Raw genomic sequence first — 17,192 nt, 5'->3', positions numbered from 1 at the left:
TGCAGCCAGCTTTCAAGAGGCCACAGCCACCCCAAGGTGCAGGTGCAAGGACAGTGTGGAGACTGGCAGGGTCCAGGCACAAAGAGTGGTGAGGAAGGAGTGCTTCAAGAGTAAGTCAGAAGGGGAGAGAAGCTAGGGGTCAGGAAGGGCAGCACAATGCACCCCGATGTGGCAATTATTACCTTGCTCTGTTGCTTTAAATACTCGGGTTTATTCATTCACAGGCTTGGGTCAAGAGACCCTGAGATTCACACTCAGATCTGACGGAGGACAGCAGAGGCAACAGCCAGAATGATTTTTCAGAGAGCACAGAACATCAAGCGTCAAAGTCCGTTTATTTGATGTGCCTGGAGTAAGTCTCTAACCAAAGTCAAGAGCATCCCCAGGACGTGGGTTTGCCCAACCTAAGTGACCCTGTTCACCGGTGACATGTTGGCAATGGAGCGTCAGCGTCACGCAGCTCTCAGGCCTGCCCCTGCCCAGACCCAACTCGCTGTGTGACCTCAGGAAACCCCACTAAGCCTTAGTGTATTCCTCTGGGAAGGGGGCTCATGGTTCTTAGTAGATGCGATGGAGAGTGTCCAAGTGCAAAGAAGAAGACTGAAAACACTATTTCTCTTTTATCCTCCCTTCTTGCTCCCAAGGTCAAGGGCCATATGATGTCTGACCCTTCAGAGGGAGGAAAACAGAGAGGTGAAGGAGGAAGAGCTGGTGCCCAACTCTCAATGAATCTCTAGTTTGCTCTGTGACCTTGGTCAAGTTGTTGTCCCTTTCCAGACCTCACTTTCCCCATCTGTGAAATGGGGTGCAGGGGGTTGTGCCTGAGGACCTTGAAAATCCTTGCTAAGGTTCAGACATGTTCCAGAGGAGCCCCGGAGACTTTCTCAGACCCTCATCTTGGGCCTGGAGTTTTCCTGTGTTGTCCAGAGGGGACTCCAACATCTTTCCATTGAACGTGGAGAAAAATCTGGCTTCATTTTGGGGGAGCGGGCAAGGGTGCAGCACCTAAGACTAGGGACTGGCTGGAAGAAGGGGGCTGGATAAAATGACCTCCTAAAGGCAGGGCTTCACCTCTTTCCGTAGGGCGGGACATTCAGTCCCAAGCTCATTTGCATAGGACACAGTCCAGCCAATCGGAGCCCGAGGCTATGCTCCTGTGGCCTGGGAGTGGCCCACCCTGAGGTTCCATCCCAGGAACCTGCGGGGTTCAGTGGTCAGTCGCCTGCTGGCTCAGAGGTGGGTCTCCCGAAGGTCCTGGCCATGGTCATGTCCACTGCTGGGGGTCTGGGAGCCGGCTCCCTCCACCTCCTTCTGCCCCAGGAAGAGCGGACGGTCCTCATCACTGGGCAAGAAGTCAGGAGGCCTCTTGGCTCCAGGGGGCAGCTCCTCAGCACCCTAGAGGGGAGAGAGAAGAAATCCCATTCAGAGACCCCATTCTGCTCTGTGTCAGCTCATCCCGCAGATGGGATCACTGAGGGCCTAGAAGGACAGACTTGGGGAGGGTTGCACAACTGTCCCCTTGGTCAGTGCATCAGCCAGTCCTGTCCCTTCTGCCTCCAAAGTCCCCATCCACTTCTCTCCTTTCAAGAAAATAAATATTTCCCTTCAGCAGCTGGAAGGAGCTTTCAAAACACTCCAGCCAAATCCCTTCCCTCTCCATACCTCCCCGTTTCAAGCTTCTGGCCTCAGCCTTTGCGCCTGCTGTGCTCTCCATCAACAGTGCCCTCCCCCCAGATCTTCTGCAGACTGGCTCCTCCTCCCTGTGGGCTCTAGCTCTTACGTCTTCCGAGAGGCCACCCTCATCACAGGACCCTGTTTTATTGTCCTCATTACCTGCTGAGATCCTACTCATTTCTCAGTTCAGCTTTCCCCTGCTCCTCCTAGACAGTGGACTCGAACCCCAGCCCAGAATAGGCCTGGGGACACAGCAAGTGCGTAAGAGATGAGAAAATGAAACAGGGATTCCAAAGCAGGGGCAGGTCTGGATCAGGGGCAGCATGTTCCAAATTCAGGGCATTCACATAGTAACCACATGGCTTTGGCTGAAGTTGGTCTACTCCCTGTTGTGTTTCTTATGTAAGATTTTCTCTAAGTTGACTCACTTCTGAATTACGTAATTTTATTTACAGGAGGGACTTTACATCAACACCCTAAAGGCAAACCAGTTTCACCTGCCATAGATTGAAAATAATTGTAAAAATGATACAAGGAAATGAACAGTATGAAATTCTGCTCAGTCTTTGCTAAGGGAATAATAAAAAGCGTTGAAGACACATCGACTCTCAGTGGAGGCTTTCCACTGGAGGTAACAAGAGGTTGAGAAAGTGACTCACCATGTCCCTCCCCTGAATTATGGCCATGCCCAGAGCACCCAAAGTCATTTCACTGCCCTTCCCCCTGCTCTGGGAGCCAGCCCTGTGACTGACCTTCCCCAAGCTGTCATCCAAGGTAGCCACTTCTTCCTTGGGGGCCACCGATGCTGTCTGTCGTGCAAGGTCCCACCACAGCAGCCCAGGACCCAAGGCACTGCGCTTGGTGGGGCCTGAGGGAAATGGGGGCATTTAGTGACAGGGCAAAGAGAACTGGAGACCAAGCACAGGGAGGGGGAAGGGAGACACTGATGGGTCCCAATCTCGGGCTCAGTAATGACCCACTGGGTGCCCTGGCAAGCCTCTGCCCTTCTCTGGGCTTCAGTTTTCTCATCTACACAGTGAGGGGATGTAATACATCAGTGGGTGGCTGGGCAGGTCCAGTGTGTGGTTCACTATTTCCCCAGCATCTAGAATGACGCCTGGCACAGGAAAGGGCTCAGTAAAGCCCAGATGAGTGTCAAGTCTGAGACACAGGAAGCAAGAACAGGTACTGTGATCACTATTGATTTCTCTTGATCTCTCTCCACTTCTCGGTGGCATTCAGAATTCCAGGAGGGACACGGAGTCGCCAAGGCCCTGATGAGAAGAGATTTCAGCACAATGGACAGCGTCTCAGGCTCCACCCCACGACCTCTAGCAAAGACTCAGTTTTGGAGGCAGAGGAGGGACTAGAGTCAGGTAGAAGGGGGGAGGGGGGTGCCTCAGTTTCTGCCTCTGCAAAATGGGACAAGCCCTGCGAAGTGCGGGGTTGTCCCGAAGACGACACAGCATAAAGGCTGCAGATGCATCCAGCACGCGGTGGCCATTGGGCTGACAGGAATGTCCTTCCTCTTCTCCCTGCCCGGCGGGTCCTGGAGGCAGAGGGATGCGCAAGGTGATCTCGGAGAAGGGCATACACCTTGCTTACCTGTCAAGCAGCTGATGAGGGCTCCAAACAGCACAGTGCTCAGCGTTCCCAGGGCACCATAATAAAGATAGGAAATGGCGTAGAAGCTGTCAGCTAAGGCGGGTCGACCGGGGTCCATTCCGGGGCTGGGGGTGTGAGAGGCAGGCATGAGTCCAAAAGCCACTCCCAATCTGTTCTAGCCCAGTCTTCCATTACTGCCCACTCAGATGTGTGCGGTGCTCACCTCTCTTTCCCTCCTGCTGACGCACTGCCACCCACAGGTGTTCTCTACACACAGCCAGAGGGAGCGTTACTAAAAGGTAACTCAGATCACCTCCCGCCACTGCTCCCCACCCTCTGTGGCTCCCTAGGGCCCTCAGAATCTACCCAAATTAAACGCTTAGGAGAAAACATAGGTGCGTGCATCTGTGTGACCCTGGATCAGGCCATCGTTTCTTAGCTCTGACACCCAAAGCACAAGCAACCCACGAAAACGTAGATAAACTGGACTTCATCGAACCCGGAAACTTTTGTCCATCAAGAGGATGGAAAGGCAGCCCACAGAGTGGAAGAAAATATGTGCAAATCATACATCTGATAAGGATCTAGTGTCCCGACTACGTACAGATTTAAAGGACATACAAATTACCACCTGACCATAAAAAAGAAATGACCCACTTAAACAACAGGCAAAGGGTTCGAATAGGCATTTCTCAAAACAAGGTGTAAAAATGGCTAGTATCGATCATTAGTCATTAGGGAAATGCAAATCAAAATTACAATGATTAGGGGGCGGAGAGATGAGCGAAACAGGTGGAGGGGAGAGGGAGGTACAGGCTTCCAGTATATTAAAAACCACTGAGATGTACACTTTTTGTTTTGTTTTGGTTTGGCTTTCATTTTTGCTTTAGGAAGAGAGAGAGAGAGAGAAAGCACATGAGCAGGGGAGAGGGGCACAGGGAGAAAGAGACAGAGAGAGAGAGAAAATCTCAAGCAGGCTCCACATCACGGGGTTCGATCCCATGACCCTGGGACCTGCGGCACCCAGGTGCCCCAAGTTGTACACTTTAAAAGGGTGAATTTTATGGTATTTGAATTATATGTCAATGTTTATACAACCCTATATTAGTGAGTAATATTAGGAAAATAACTATTATGTTTTAGGTAAAAGAAAGTTTTGATTTATAATCTAAACTTCTATAGTTTATGCTTTTAATTTACTTTTTAGAGATTTTATTTTATTATCTAAAACAAAGTTTTTAAAGCGTATTTATTTATTTTTTGAGAGAGAGAGAGAGAGAGAGAGAGAGAGAGACAGCACCAGGTGTGGAGGGGCAGAGAGAGAAGAGAGAGAATCCCAAGCAGGCCCTGTGCAGTCAGCACAGAGCCCAAAGTGGGGCTCAGTCTCATGAACCATGAGATCATGACCTGAGCTGAGATCAAGAGTCGGACGCTTAACCAACTGAGCCACCCAGGCACCCCCAGATTTTATTTTTAAGTAATCTCTATGCCCAACATGGGGCTTGAACTCATGACCCCAAGGTCAAGAGTTGCTCACATCACCAACGGAGCCAGCCAGACATGCCCCTAAGCTTCGGCAGTTTAAAAATATTCATTAGGGGGGCGGCTGGCTGGCTCAGCCAGTAGAACATGTGACTCTTGATCTCAAGGTTGTGAGTGCAAGCCCCGTGTTGGGTGTAGAGATGACTTACAAATAAAATCTTAAAAAAAAAAAAACAAAACCTGTTAAAAAAATAAAAGTCATCGTTAAATGATACTGCATATCTGCTCTTCTGTGTTCTTTATGAAAGATGAAATAAAGGTTAAAAGACTGACCAAAAAACCCCTACAATGAGATGTCATTTCACACTCACCAGGATGGCTAGAATTTAATTAATTTATTATTTTTTGTAATGTTTATTTATTTTTGAGTGAAAGAGAGCGTGAGTGGGGGAGGCGCGGGGGCGGGGACAGAGGATCTGAGGCCGGCTCTACACCGACAGCGGAGAGCCTGATGCGGGGCTCGAACTCACGAACCGTGACATCACGCCCCGAGCTGAAGGTGGGTGCCCAACTGACGCAGCCACCCAATCACCCCAGGATTTTAAAGAATGGAAAATAACACGTCTTCTCAAGGATGCAGAGGAATTGGAACCCTCATGCAGCCGCTGTGGGAAACAGTCTGGTGGTTCCTTGAAAAGTCAAACGTAGAATTACTATGTGGGGGTGGGGGTTGGGGTGGGGCTCGCCAGAAGAGCATGCAACTCTTGATCTCAGGGTCGTGAGTTCGAGCCCCACCTTGGGCATAGAGATTACTTAAATAAACATTTAAAAAGTAAAACAAAAACAAAAACAAAAACAAAAGAATTACTATATGATCCAGCAATTCCACTACTAGGCATAAACCAAGAGAGACGAAAACACATGTCCACACCAAGACTTGCACACAAATGTTCACAGCAGCACTGTTCGCAGTAGCCAAAAAGTGTAAACGACCCAGATGTCCAAGGGATGGGTGGTTAAACAAAATGTGGTCCATCCGTACAGGGAATATTATTCAGCCATAAAAAGGAATCAAGCCCTGATATGTGCTACAATGTGGATAAACCTTGAAAACATAAAAACAAATAAGAACAAAAAACAAAAAAAAACAACAACTTGAAAACACCGTGCTGAGTCAAAGTAGCCAGACAAAACAGGCCCTATGTTGGATAATTCCATGTATGAGAAATATCCAAAAAAGGCAGGTCCGTAGCAAAAAGGAGAAGATTAGGGGTGGCCAGGGGCTGGAGGGAGGGGGAAATGGGGAGTGACTGCTAATGGGTACGGGGCTTCCGTTTGAGGTGATGAAGATGTTCTTGACTTAATAGTGACGGTCGTATAACCTTGTGAATCTACTAAAAACCACTTTTAAGTGGTTGATTTTAATTACACCTCAATAATATTTATGATAATAAAGAATCAGACCAAATTCTTCTGGCTGGACCTCATCTCCTAACCTTTCTCCTCCCACTAAATACCCCCCAACCTCACCAAACCTCACCATAGTTGGAAGGCACTAAACTGAGGTGGCCTCAGGGCCTTTGCACTTTCCCTCTCTCCACTGGGAATGTCCTTCCCTCACCTCTTCCCAAGAAGATTCCTTTTTTTTTTTTTTTTTTTTTTTTTAATGCTTATTTATTTTTGAGATAGAGTGTGTGAACAGGGGAGGAGCAGAGAGATAGGGAGACACAGAATCCGAAAGCAGGCTCCAGGCTCTGAGCGGTCAGCACAGAGCCCGAAGCGGGGCTGGAACCCACCAACTGTGAGATCATCACCTGAGCCGGAGTCAGACGCTCAACCGCCCCGAGCCACCCAGGCGCCCCAACACATTCCTCCTTCTCATTCGGTAACTCATTAAGAGCCCCGCCCCCAGGCACACCCTCTCAGGCCACGCCCACCCTTCAGACCAACCCGCTCACCTGGGGCTCTTGCTGGAGGTGTTGGTGGCCCCGAGCAGGCCCTGGAGGCCGGAGGTGTTGGCGGAGGGCACCGCACAGCCGGCGGCCGATGACGGCAGGACTCCCAAGGACTGAGCGCCGGGCGGGTACAGAGTGGCGCCCACCGCCACCCACAGCGAGAGCGCCAAGCCGGTGGCCAGCCCGGAGAGGACACCCTTGGGGGCAGAGCCTACGTCAGGGGAGAGAAGCCTCTCCCCCTCCCAACCCTGTGCCCCGCCCGCCCCCACTCACCGGAGTGTTGCAGGCAGGGAGAAACATTCCCAGGATGAAGGCTCCAAGGAGGGGGCCGCTGATGACTCCCATTACGGTGAAGGAGCCCTGGGACAGTGGGTGGGGGCGGGAGAGCTGAGGGCAGCGCCACCCCACCTCTCCTGGCGTCAGTCACCCCGCTGGGAAAGCCAGACCTGAGGAATCCCACTGCGGGCCTCGAGAGACCCCTCCCGGCTTCAGTTTCCCCAAAGGGGAGGGGACTCCCCGTTCCTGCCTCTGTCCCCTGCGTGGGAGGCAAAGACCACTGATTCTCTGTCCTGACAAATTCCGGTCCCGCCTCCAAGCCACCCGCCGCCCACCTCCCACCTCAAGGTGCCACCAGCCAGGTGGCTGGCTGCAGAATGCGTCACGCCGGTGGCATCAGACAGAACCCAGTTCCGCCACAGAAAAAAGCTAGGGCCCTCTGCGGACTTCAGTTCAATGCAGGTGATGCCCCCCTCCTTGCGGGGATGGGGCTGGGCCCGGGAGGGGGGGCTCACCTGGAGGACGCCTCCCCCCAGCAGTGAGGACAGAGCCGCCACGGTGAGACAGGCTGAGCCATAGATGAGTGCTGTAGTAGATGGGGATGTCACCCTCAGCAGGGAGATGCCCCCCTGCCCCACCCCTGAGTCTCCCCCCTGCACACACCCCCCACCCCGGAACTCACAGAGCCCCTTGGAGATCATCACGAGTCTCCGGGGTGTGATGCTCGGCAGCCGAGGCTTGATGAGGTCCTCCACGGTGACTGCGGCCATGGCATTGATGCTGGTGGATGCGGTGCTGGGGGGGGGGGAGGGTGGTCATCAGGTCCCATGGAGGGACTGGCCACACCCCCCCTGGGGGAGGCCCCGGCTGCTCAGGCCATCTGACTTCCCAGGACCCCACCCACCCCAAGGACAGAGGCCTGGGTGACAGAATACCCCAAGAGTGGGGGGAGGTGTCTACCGCCCCACCATCCCCGCCCCCAGACCTGAGACACCCCCACGGGCGCAAGGATACCCTTGACCAAAGACACGAAGGACACGAGTTATCGTTACAGAGCCATCAAAATTGGGGCACAGAGAACGGGTGCGTGGAGCAGGGGTGTGACAGAAGTCATGCAATATTTGAAAACACCAGAACGTGAGGCCCCCTGAGGGCAGGAGCAGGGGACCACATGGTCACGGCCGTGCCCTGGGATTTAGAACAGCAGTAGCACATAGCAGGTGCTCAATCAACATGTGTTTGGGGGAAGAAGGAAGGAAAGAAGGAAGGGAGAGGGGAGTCAGGTGCGGCCCTGAGCTGCCCACTGGGGACCAAGCAGGAGCTGTAAATGAAGGACACGCCCAGAACATTCTATCCCACAGGGGCTCAAATGTGGCCGAGGTTGCTCAGGACTGCTCACCTGAGGGTACCACTGTAGGCACAGGCCAGAAAGAGCCCGGGGACTCCAGGCAGGTCCTTGAAGATGTCCAGCACCAGCAGGGGCATGTACTGGGGGGAGGCAGGGGTCGACCTCCAGGACAGCAGCACCCCAAGGCCAGGGGATTCTGTCTGTCTTCACACTGCATGTCCCCAGGGCCCAGTGCAGCCCAGGCTCACAGCGGGCACTTGGTGTGTGCTTGCTGATTGACTGCATACACCCGAGGATAGTCACTGAGCCCCCACCGCGCACAGAGCCCTGGGATCCCAGTGAGGCAGAGGCCCGTGTCATCTCCATTTTATTGACAAGGACAGTAAAGCTGACAGGTGCAGTCCTTGCCTGCGGTTGCACAGTCAGGCACAGTCCAGGATCTGACCCCAGGGGAGGACAGCAGGTGGGACAGCCTTCCACCTTCTGCTCACGCTGAACGGACTCTGAACCAGGCATGGGTCCTGGCCCTGGTGCTGCCCCTGACTTGCCTGTCGACCTCGGGCAGTCGCTGCCCTCCTACTCCAGCCTCAGTTTCCCCATCCATAAAGTGGGGGCCGTGACAGCCTTGGCCTCATCGCATGTTGAAGGATTTTATGGGAGACCCACTGCTTGTGAAGGGAACAGCATGAGGCACAGAGTAGGTGCTTGGGACACGAGAGCTGGTGATTATTATTAATCTCAACACCGTCATTTCGTGCTGGACCACGGTCCTATCCCCTTGATACCCCTCAGGGAGTCTGACTCTAAATCTGAATGCGCCCCTCCCCTACTCACACCCTCCCCCCGCCCCTCCCCCCGCAGCGCCACACTGCCTCATCTTCCCCACTCCTTCCAGATCCTCTCTCCTGCCCCTGGGCTTCTGTGCGGGCTCTTCTCTCTTCTACCCTCACCCCCCAGAGTGTAGAAGTTCAGAGCGGGGGTGGGGAGGGTTGAGCGGCCTAGGAGCCCGGGCCGGACTTACCTGGTCTGGGGCAGAGATCCGCCCTGCAAGGAGAGGGTCGCAGTCTATATAGATCGTGAACATGATCACGCCACAGCCAGCAGCACTGAACACGATCAGGATCAGGCCCAGCTGGTTGATGAGCAGGGCCCTGGGGGGAGGGGCAGCCTCAGGCAGAGGAGGTGGGCAGCGCGGCCCTGACGCCCCCACTCGGCCCCTCCGAAACACTCACAGTTTGGCCTGCTTCTCTGTGCGACAGGCCACATAGCGCTGCACCTGTGCTTGGTTGACGCCATACATCGAGAGCCACACCAATGTGCCACCCACCACAAAAGTCCAGAACGTGTAGCGGCTCCGTGGGTCCGGGTTAAAGCTGGAGAAGGGCAGGGCAGGACAGCCATAAGGGAATGCCATACTGACTTCACCCTCTCAAGGGCCCCGGATCGACACTCCGGACCTTATGGGCCTTAAGGGGATTTGCGGGATGGGTTTTGAAGTGTGAGTAGGAGTTTGCCAGATTGAAAATGTATTCGCTTGTTTATCAAGTCGACCACGTATGCATTCAAAAACCATTCTCCCTGTGCCCAGCTGGGGCCTCCGAGAGCCTGGAGTCTCCAGTCTGGGCTGGGGGACGTGGTGGGACAGATGGAGGGAGGGGGGCTGGGGGAGTATAGAGAGGGGAAACAAAGGGTTTGCCTGTGGGGAGTCTGGGGAGGGGAGCAGGAGGCATTGGTTGGCGTCCCCCCGGGCAGAGGGACGTCAGCTCCGCCGTTCTACTCACTCCATCAGGTTGATCCGGGAGTGGTTCTGGGCGATGTCAAGCACATGCCTGGGCCCACCCACCAGCATGGTGCCGCGGGCCAGGACAACCCAGAAGCCAGTGAGCATCACCACGACCTGAAACACATCGGTCCAGACCACAGCCTTCATGCCGCCCTGCAAGATGTGACAGAGAGGGACCCAGGGGATCCTGTTGTAGCCCCTGGATCCAGCCCGTCCCGAAGCTGGCCTATCCCTGAACTCTCCGCGATAAGCCTTTCAAATTACTTTTCACTATTAAGATGAGGAAACTGAGGCCCAGCTGGGATGCAGGCTTCCTTGGCAGGAAGGAAAAGGAGGGAGGGGAGGATGCCCTCAGGGTGTCCCCCACCCAGCGGGCATGGAGCCCCTACGTGGGGTGGAGATGGCGGCGGGGAGGGGGGCACTCACCACAGTCGTGTAGAAGGTACAGATGGCTCCGGTGGACAGGAGCGATGCCCAGATGTCCAACCCAGTCACTGTGCAAGGAACCCCCCCACATCAGGCCTCCGGGCAGGGGGCGGACTTGGCCCCAGGGCCTAGGCCCCTCCTCTCTCCAGGATTCTTTCCTTCCAAGTCTCTCCTGGACTGCTCCTCCCCTCTGCTTTGGTCTAGTCTTGAAGCCCTTGCGCCCTCCCCGTCACCCTCCCCTGACCTCCTAGAATCAAACCTTGATTCAGGATGAGCGCGGGGGCGTAGATCACGATGCCAGTGTACATCATCTGCAAGTAGAGAGCGGGGCCGGGTGAGGCCCACGGAGAGGAGGGGGAAGGAGTAGGAGAGGAGGAGAGAGCGGTGCTGGAGCTGGCGGCGTCGGGACAGCAGGGGATCAGCAGGTGGGGAGGGGAGGAGTGAGGGCGGATGGGCGGGGCCGGGCCGGGCGGGGGCGGGGCCGGGCGCGAAGGGGCGGGGCCAGCGTTTGCGGCCGGGCCTGGGCGGGGCCTTCCAGGACCAGGGTGGGACCCGCGCGACCCGGTAGTGATGGATGGGGGGGGGGGTGGGGCGGGGGGCGTGCTGTGGGCGGGGCCGACGAAGACCGGGACCCCAGCGGGACCGGAGCGGGACCCTGCGGGCGAGGGCAGGACCGAGGCCACTCACTGTGGCCACCAGGTACTGCAGGGTCCCGCAGAGCCGCACAGCGCGGCTGAAGCGCAGCTCCAGGTACTGCAAGGAGGAGCCGAGGCTCGTGGTCACCTGGGCAGGTCCTACCCAGGAGATCGAGGCCTCTGGGGTGCTTCGCCCGCCCTCCCGGCTTCTGCCCTCCCTCCGGAGGCCTTTCTGCTCTCCGCTCGTCCCCGCGGGGGCCCCCGCCAAGCGCACACATTCCGACCGGTCTGCAGACAACCTGTGCGCAAGGCGTGTGCCCGGGAAGCCCGATCCACCCGAAGTGCTCACGTCCCTCCGCCCCCCACTGGCGGCTAACTGGCCCCCGGGGCGGCGCCGCTCTGAACAGACACGCGAACTGCCCAGCGCCTGTGGCCAACTCTCGTCGGTCGCCCACTGTGGACCGGTCACGATTTTAATCCCTTTACCTGCTGCCCTGAAGGGAGGCCCCCTGATCAGCCCAGTCTGACACTTGGGAAACCCGGGCCGAGGGAGGAGGCAAGTCAGGTTTCGAACCCTGGGCCCGCTGTCCGGCGACGGCTCGGGCGTGCGCACGCCCAGGCATGTGGGGGGCAGGTATGAGCCTTCCCACACTCCGAGCACATCTGGCTCCGCCTTTCGCGGGCTTCCACCGAGGAGAACCGGGACGGCGGCTCCTCTTCCTCCTTCCTGACCCTCCCCCCATTGCCTGGGGCGACTTCCCAGAACCCTCTCGTAGGGCTGCCTGCCCCCTTCCTCTCCCCATTAAAGCACCCGAGAGCCCGCCTGCGGCCCCCTGGGCAGCGCTTCAAAGTCCCAGGGCCTCCCCGCCGCATCCCTGCGTCCTCAGCCGGGCGGGTCCTGCCTCCGGGCCTCCGCCCGGTACCTGGTAGGTGCTGGTGAGGCCCAGGCGGTAGAAGACCGGCAGGAAGAGCACCGCGGTGAGCAGGGAGTTGAGCAACTGGCCCAGGCACATCCAGATGAACTTGAGGCCGTAGCGGTAGGCCTCGGCCGGCACGCCCAGCACCTGCACCGCCGACATGAAGCTGGCGGCCAGCGAGAGGCCGACGGGCAGGGCCGCCAGGCGCCGGCCGCCGGTGAAGAAGTCCTCGGCGCTGCGCTGCCCGCCCCGCGCCAGCCCGACCCACAGCCCGATGCCCGTGGACACCAGCAGCATGAGGGCGAAGACCCCGTAGTCCCAGGGTCCAAACGCGGCCCGCGCCTCGCCCTGGACGGCGGCCATGACGCGCAGGTGCGGGGGGCCAAGCGCGTCCTCGGCCCTTCTAGCCACCCCGCGTGCCCCGGGGAAGGGAAACCCGCAGCGGCCGAGGAGGCAGGGCCGCGTGGAGGCGGGATGATGCTCGGCCCCCGCAGCGAGGCCGCACGCCTGTCTCCGTCGCTCCCTGGAGGGAGGCAGCGACCGGGACTCGGGCAGGGGCTCCCTGGGCAAGGAATCTGTGGATCCTCGCGGCGGTCGTCTGCCTCCCCGTCCCTCCTCGGCGTCTACGCGTCTGCCGTCTGTCTGTCTGTCCGTCCACCTCGCCTCCCCCTCTCGGCCCGGGGCTGCCCAGCGCAGCGGCGTGTCCCCCGCCCGGCGGCCGTCGGTCCCTCTCCCTGGGGGCTGGGCTCAGCGCTGACCACCGGTGGCCTCCGTGGGGCTTAAAGGGGCAGCTCGCGGCGACCGGCTGTGAATTTATTGGCCTCCCCGGGTGCGCGAAACTCCGCCCCTGGACTCGGGGGCGGGCAGGACCCGCACCCTTTCCGCGCAGGACTGGGTCAGAAAGGCCCATGACCGGCCACGTGGGTGGCTGCTGGGGGAGGCTCCCAAACGCCCCTCTTACTTTGTGTGACGGTTTCCTCTCACCACGAGCTGATGATGTCTCGCGTCGACAGGTGGAGAAACTGAGGCTCCGAGATGGCATATGTCACTCACCTGAGGCCGGCCACACAGCTGGGAGCAGTGGCCTCCGCATTCAGCTCGCCGCTGTGCCTCCCTCTGTGCCTTAGGCTGAGGGGAGCTCACTCTCCCACGGGACAGGGGTTCACTTTCTGGGTTGTCCTGCCGCTTGAACCCCTCCCCCAACTGGCATCTGGACCCACTCCCTTTCTCCGGAGCCCAGTGGGAGGGCATCACCAAGCCCCAACCTCGGGCTAAGCTGAGTGGGAAACATTGGGGTTCAGGTCTTAAATGCACACACTTGGGGGAATCTTTGTCATTGGGCCTCAGTTTCGCCATCTGTAAATGGGCATATAACAGCCCCTGCCTCGGAGAAATAAATTGAACTTGCATAATACAAGCCCGGCACAGAGTAAGCACCTCATTCACTCTTTATTCATTTGTTGTTTCCAGAACGGCACCGGCAAGGAGCGACTGTCCTGTGCCAGGCACTAAGTGTATGTATAATGGAGGTCATGGAGGAGGGGCTGTCCGTGGCCATGAGCCAGAATAAATGGAGGACCCCGACTACTTGGGAGGTAGTATCTGACACGTCCCTATGGCACAGATGAGCAGACCCAGTTTGGGGAGGCGAAGCCTGTTGCCTGGGGCCGTGCCATCAAAGGACGCAGACGCTGTCGTCTTGGGGCCCTTCGCTGGTGGACCAGAGGGACTTTGGCCACTGGAGGCTCGGACCTCGGTGCTTGAGTCCTGACTTGGTCTCCCCAAACTGGGTTCCCTCCTTGCAAAAGCGGGAGGGATCAAAACCACGGGGTTCTAGGCGAGGGTACCGGAGTCCTCCCCAAGCCTCTGCCGCCCCCTGGTGGTCTCCTCTGGTCGACACACGCCACTCTCGCTTGGTCCAGCATCTCCCTCCCCTTCATCCCTTCGTGTCCGGCGGGGGGGGGGGGGGGGGGGGGGGGGGAGGGGGGACTGCCTTCTCGCTCCCTCTCGACGAGCGGTGCGGAGCGGACCTGCACCCCGCCCCACGGGACTCCCATTCTGCGGCTGCCACACGGGCATCTGTTGCCTCAACGCGGGCCAGGAGGGTGGGGAGGACACCGAGTTCCTTTCCTTCCTCCGCGTTCATGCTTTCCAGGCCCGGCCTCGCTGCACCCTCCTGGAAAATCTGGTGGGAAAGAGGAAATCCGGGTGGGGATCCCCGTCCCCAAAAGCCGTGCAAACGGATGCAAATATATGCAAACCTTTGCAGAGCAGGCCAACTAGTCCTCATCGCCAGGGGGGTCCCGGGAGCGGTTACCAGCCCCTGCCGGCCTTTCTCTACTGTCTCTACTGTGAGGTGGGAGGCTACAGACTGACGCTCGGGCTGAGGCGCATTCATTGAGTGCCTACTGTGTGCAGAACCATGCCCCGGCTGCTGGGGGCGCAGCAGCATCCAGGCGGACCCCTACCGCTCACGGGCACAGGGCACTGACCCAGCCAGCAGACGACCGCACATTTCAGAAGCTGACAGGTGACAAGCGTGAAGTCAAGTCGGAGACGGAGCCGGCCTGGGGGGCGACTTTATGTGGGGCTTCGGGGAGGGGAGCTCTCTGAGGAGGTGATTGCAAACCTGAAGGCCGGGAACGAGCCAAGCTTGGAGGGGGGGGGGGGGGGGGGAAGGGCACTCGGGGCAGGGGGAACAGCCAGTGCGAAGGCTCTGAGGTGGAACAAGTGCGATGAGCCGAGTGAAGACAGGGAAAGCCACGAGCCTGGAGCCTTGTGAAGTGTGTGGAATTTACTGTGAGGGCGCTGGCGGTGGGGAGGGGAGGGACCGTGGGCACTGGAGAGTTTGGAGCCAGAGGGACCTAATGAGATTCGTAGATTCGCAGCGGCTGTGTGGCAGGGAGAGATGGGTGGATGGGAACGTGTTCTGGGAACCCTGAAGAGGTGTGTAGGACCATCTTCTCAGGGGTTGGGGGGGTACGGGGAGCAGGGTGGTGAGATTTACCTTCCCTGAGTGTCCAGTTCCCATCACAGAACAGGGAGGGGGCAAGCGGGACGCAGCCCGGTGGAGGAGGAGGGGCAGGGAGACTCTGAAGGCTGGGCGGCTGCAGTCTGAGCGCACAAGGGGCTGTCGCACGGGTATCTGTTGTCCCCAACCCTGCCTGCTGCCCAGGCACCCTCAGTGCTCCCACAGCTCCCTGGTTATGAGCTACTGTGGCTCCAGCATGACTTTCTGGCTGGCTGTCTTTGAACTTCTACCTTGCACTCGGTAAAAGCAAACTTTTTTTTTTACTAACGGTGCTGCGTGCTCTGTGAGATTCCACGATTCCTACATCCTGAGGACCCCAACTGGGTTCTAGGATTCCACAATTCTCGGTCTCTCTTGGTTTCAGGATCTGGGTCAGGTCTTCTGGAACCCCCCACTTGTCCCACTTTTGCCTTGGTGCCCACCCTTGTCCCTGATGGTCCCTGACTCAGGAGTGAGGGGCAGCTCGTGAGGTCTCTCCCCCAGGGCTCCCAGCCCAGGAATGACACTTGGCACCTGGACAAACCCAGGGACAGGACCTGGGAGTCTCAGCACTGGAAGCAGGAGAGGCCCACCAGGGCCTTGCGGGTTCCACATTCTTGTCCACCTGAGTTGGCTGGGTGATCCCAAAAGAATCTTCCCCTCCCTGGACCCCAGCCAGCCAGAGGGTTAAAAGTCCAAGAGGCCAGCCCTATCTCATGGGCCTCACAACGAAGGGCCCATCGCCACCTACTCTGGGCTTTCGCTCTGCGTGGTTCCAGCACCTCACCTACCTCTGGAGACTGAGGGCCCAGTTCAGCGGTCTCCACCTCCTGCCAGCGTCCTGCCAGCTGCTCTGTGCAGGGTCTGTGGGGTGGGGACACAGTAGAGGGGTCTGCAGGCAAGAATGAGTGTGGGGGGGGGGGGGGCGTTGAACGAAGACACGGAAGTTAGGGAATTGGGGTGCACTCGTCATCTGTTCAAAGGTCCCTCAATAGTGGGACTGACCCCACCGTTTGGCTGGTTCAGGCAGAGCCCTCCCAGCCAGCCCCCAGGCTGTAACATGGAATAGTGTGTCGAGGCCCTGGCCTTCCACTTTCCCAGTGATGGATCCAGTCTCTAGCTCACCTGAACTATCCCCACCCCCACTTCACACAGAACAAAAGCTGAGTGGGTAGTGACTAGCCCCAAGCACAACCATTAGGGCCACCTCAAGACCAAGTCACAATTGACTGAAGGGCTCCAGATTCCAGTCCAAGCAGGACTGGGGCTCCTTCTCCATGTTCTAATCTTGCAGACACAGGGTCAGGTGTCCAAGGCCCTTCCACTTTGCTGCTCAAGTGTGGCTTCTCGATGGCCAAATAGGGCCGCTGGCGCACCGGCCATTCCGCCTCTATTCCAGCCAGATGGGGACGTCCTGGAAATGGCAGACATCACCACTGCTAGTATCACATGATTACTCCTAGATGAGAAGGCTGGGAAATGGACTTTTTCTTTGTGGGGGGCATCTAGATACAGAGATCCAATTACTGAGAAAGGAGGAGGGGTTTCTGCCCGAAGTCCCAAAAGATTAATGAAATCAACAAGGCAAAAAGTTCAAAAACTCTAGCCTGGCTCCCCAAATATACCTTGAGAAACATGAAGTGCCCTAGAACAGTATTTGTACCATCTACGGGGAAAAACATGTATTTTTCCCATCTTCCGCCTACATACATAAAGACCTTTACAAAACAGTAACTTAAAAAAATGACCCGCAGCCCCGTAGAGAAATGAGCCGAGACCACACAAGTGATTTTTACTTAAAGACAAGTGCCCACCTCCTAAGAAAAAAGCAAATCCAAATCCTAAGAAGTGATTTTTCTTTAGCCATCAAAGCGCAAAGGCCTGGAGATGGGAAAGAACTACTCGAAAACAGCAGGCAGGGCAGCCGCGAAGGTCTCGGAAGCCTGGCACCCCATCCTCGGGGGTCTTTCCTGTGACAACGGCTGGCTGTGCACAAACCCTGGCTTGGGTGCCTCTCCAAGCATAGGTGGAGTTTGAAAGGACCTGGTTTTCCGGAAACCACTCAGACTGATCATGCCAAC

General features: G+C 57.3%; 1 protein-coding gene across 5 annotated transcripts; it reads right to left on the bottom strand.

The window, feature by feature from the left end:
• Window positions 1-316: 316 nt before the first annotated feature.
• SLC5A5 (solute carrier family 5 member 5) lies at window positions 317-13,992 on the bottom strand. Of its 5 annotated transcripts, none has more exons than XM_023247222.2 (15): window positions 12,108-13,991; window positions 11,237-11,302; window positions 10,809-10,860; window positions 10,550-10,617; window positions 10,122-10,276; window positions 9,573-9,713; window positions 9,362-9,491; window positions 8,392-8,480; window positions 7,675-7,787; window positions 7,508-7,560; window positions 6,990-7,076; window positions 6,720-6,913; window positions 3,280-3,404; window positions 2,427-2,542; window positions 317-1,395 (listed from the first exon to the last, which is right to left on the bottom strand). In XM_023247222.2, exons 1-15 carry the CDS (start codon window positions 12,462-12,464, stop codon window positions 1,231-1,233), a joined length of 1,911 nt encoding a protein of 636 aa, XP_023102990.2. In that variant the 5' UTR covers window positions 12,465-13,991; the 3' UTR covers window positions 317-1,230. The 5 variants fall into 5 exon arrangements, with proteins under 5 accessions (XP_023102990.2, XP_023102995.2, XP_011278369.3 ...); XM_023247227.2 differs by having other exon boundaries at window positions 7,508-7,578; window positions 10,122-10,237; XM_011280067.4 differs by having other exon boundaries at window positions 7,508-7,578; window positions 12,108-13,989.
• Between the last annotated feature and the right edge of the window lie 3,200 nt (window positions 13,993-17,192).

This window comes from Felis catus, chromosome A2 (genome assembly GCF_018350175.1).
Source record: "Felis catus isolate Fca126 chromosome A2, F.catus_Fca126_mat1.0, whole genome shotgun sequence".
Taxonomy (NCBI): Eukaryota; Metazoa; Chordata; class Mammalia; order Carnivora; family Felidae; genus Felis; species Felis catus.
This window is presented reverse-complemented; position numbering and strand designations above follow the sequence as displayed.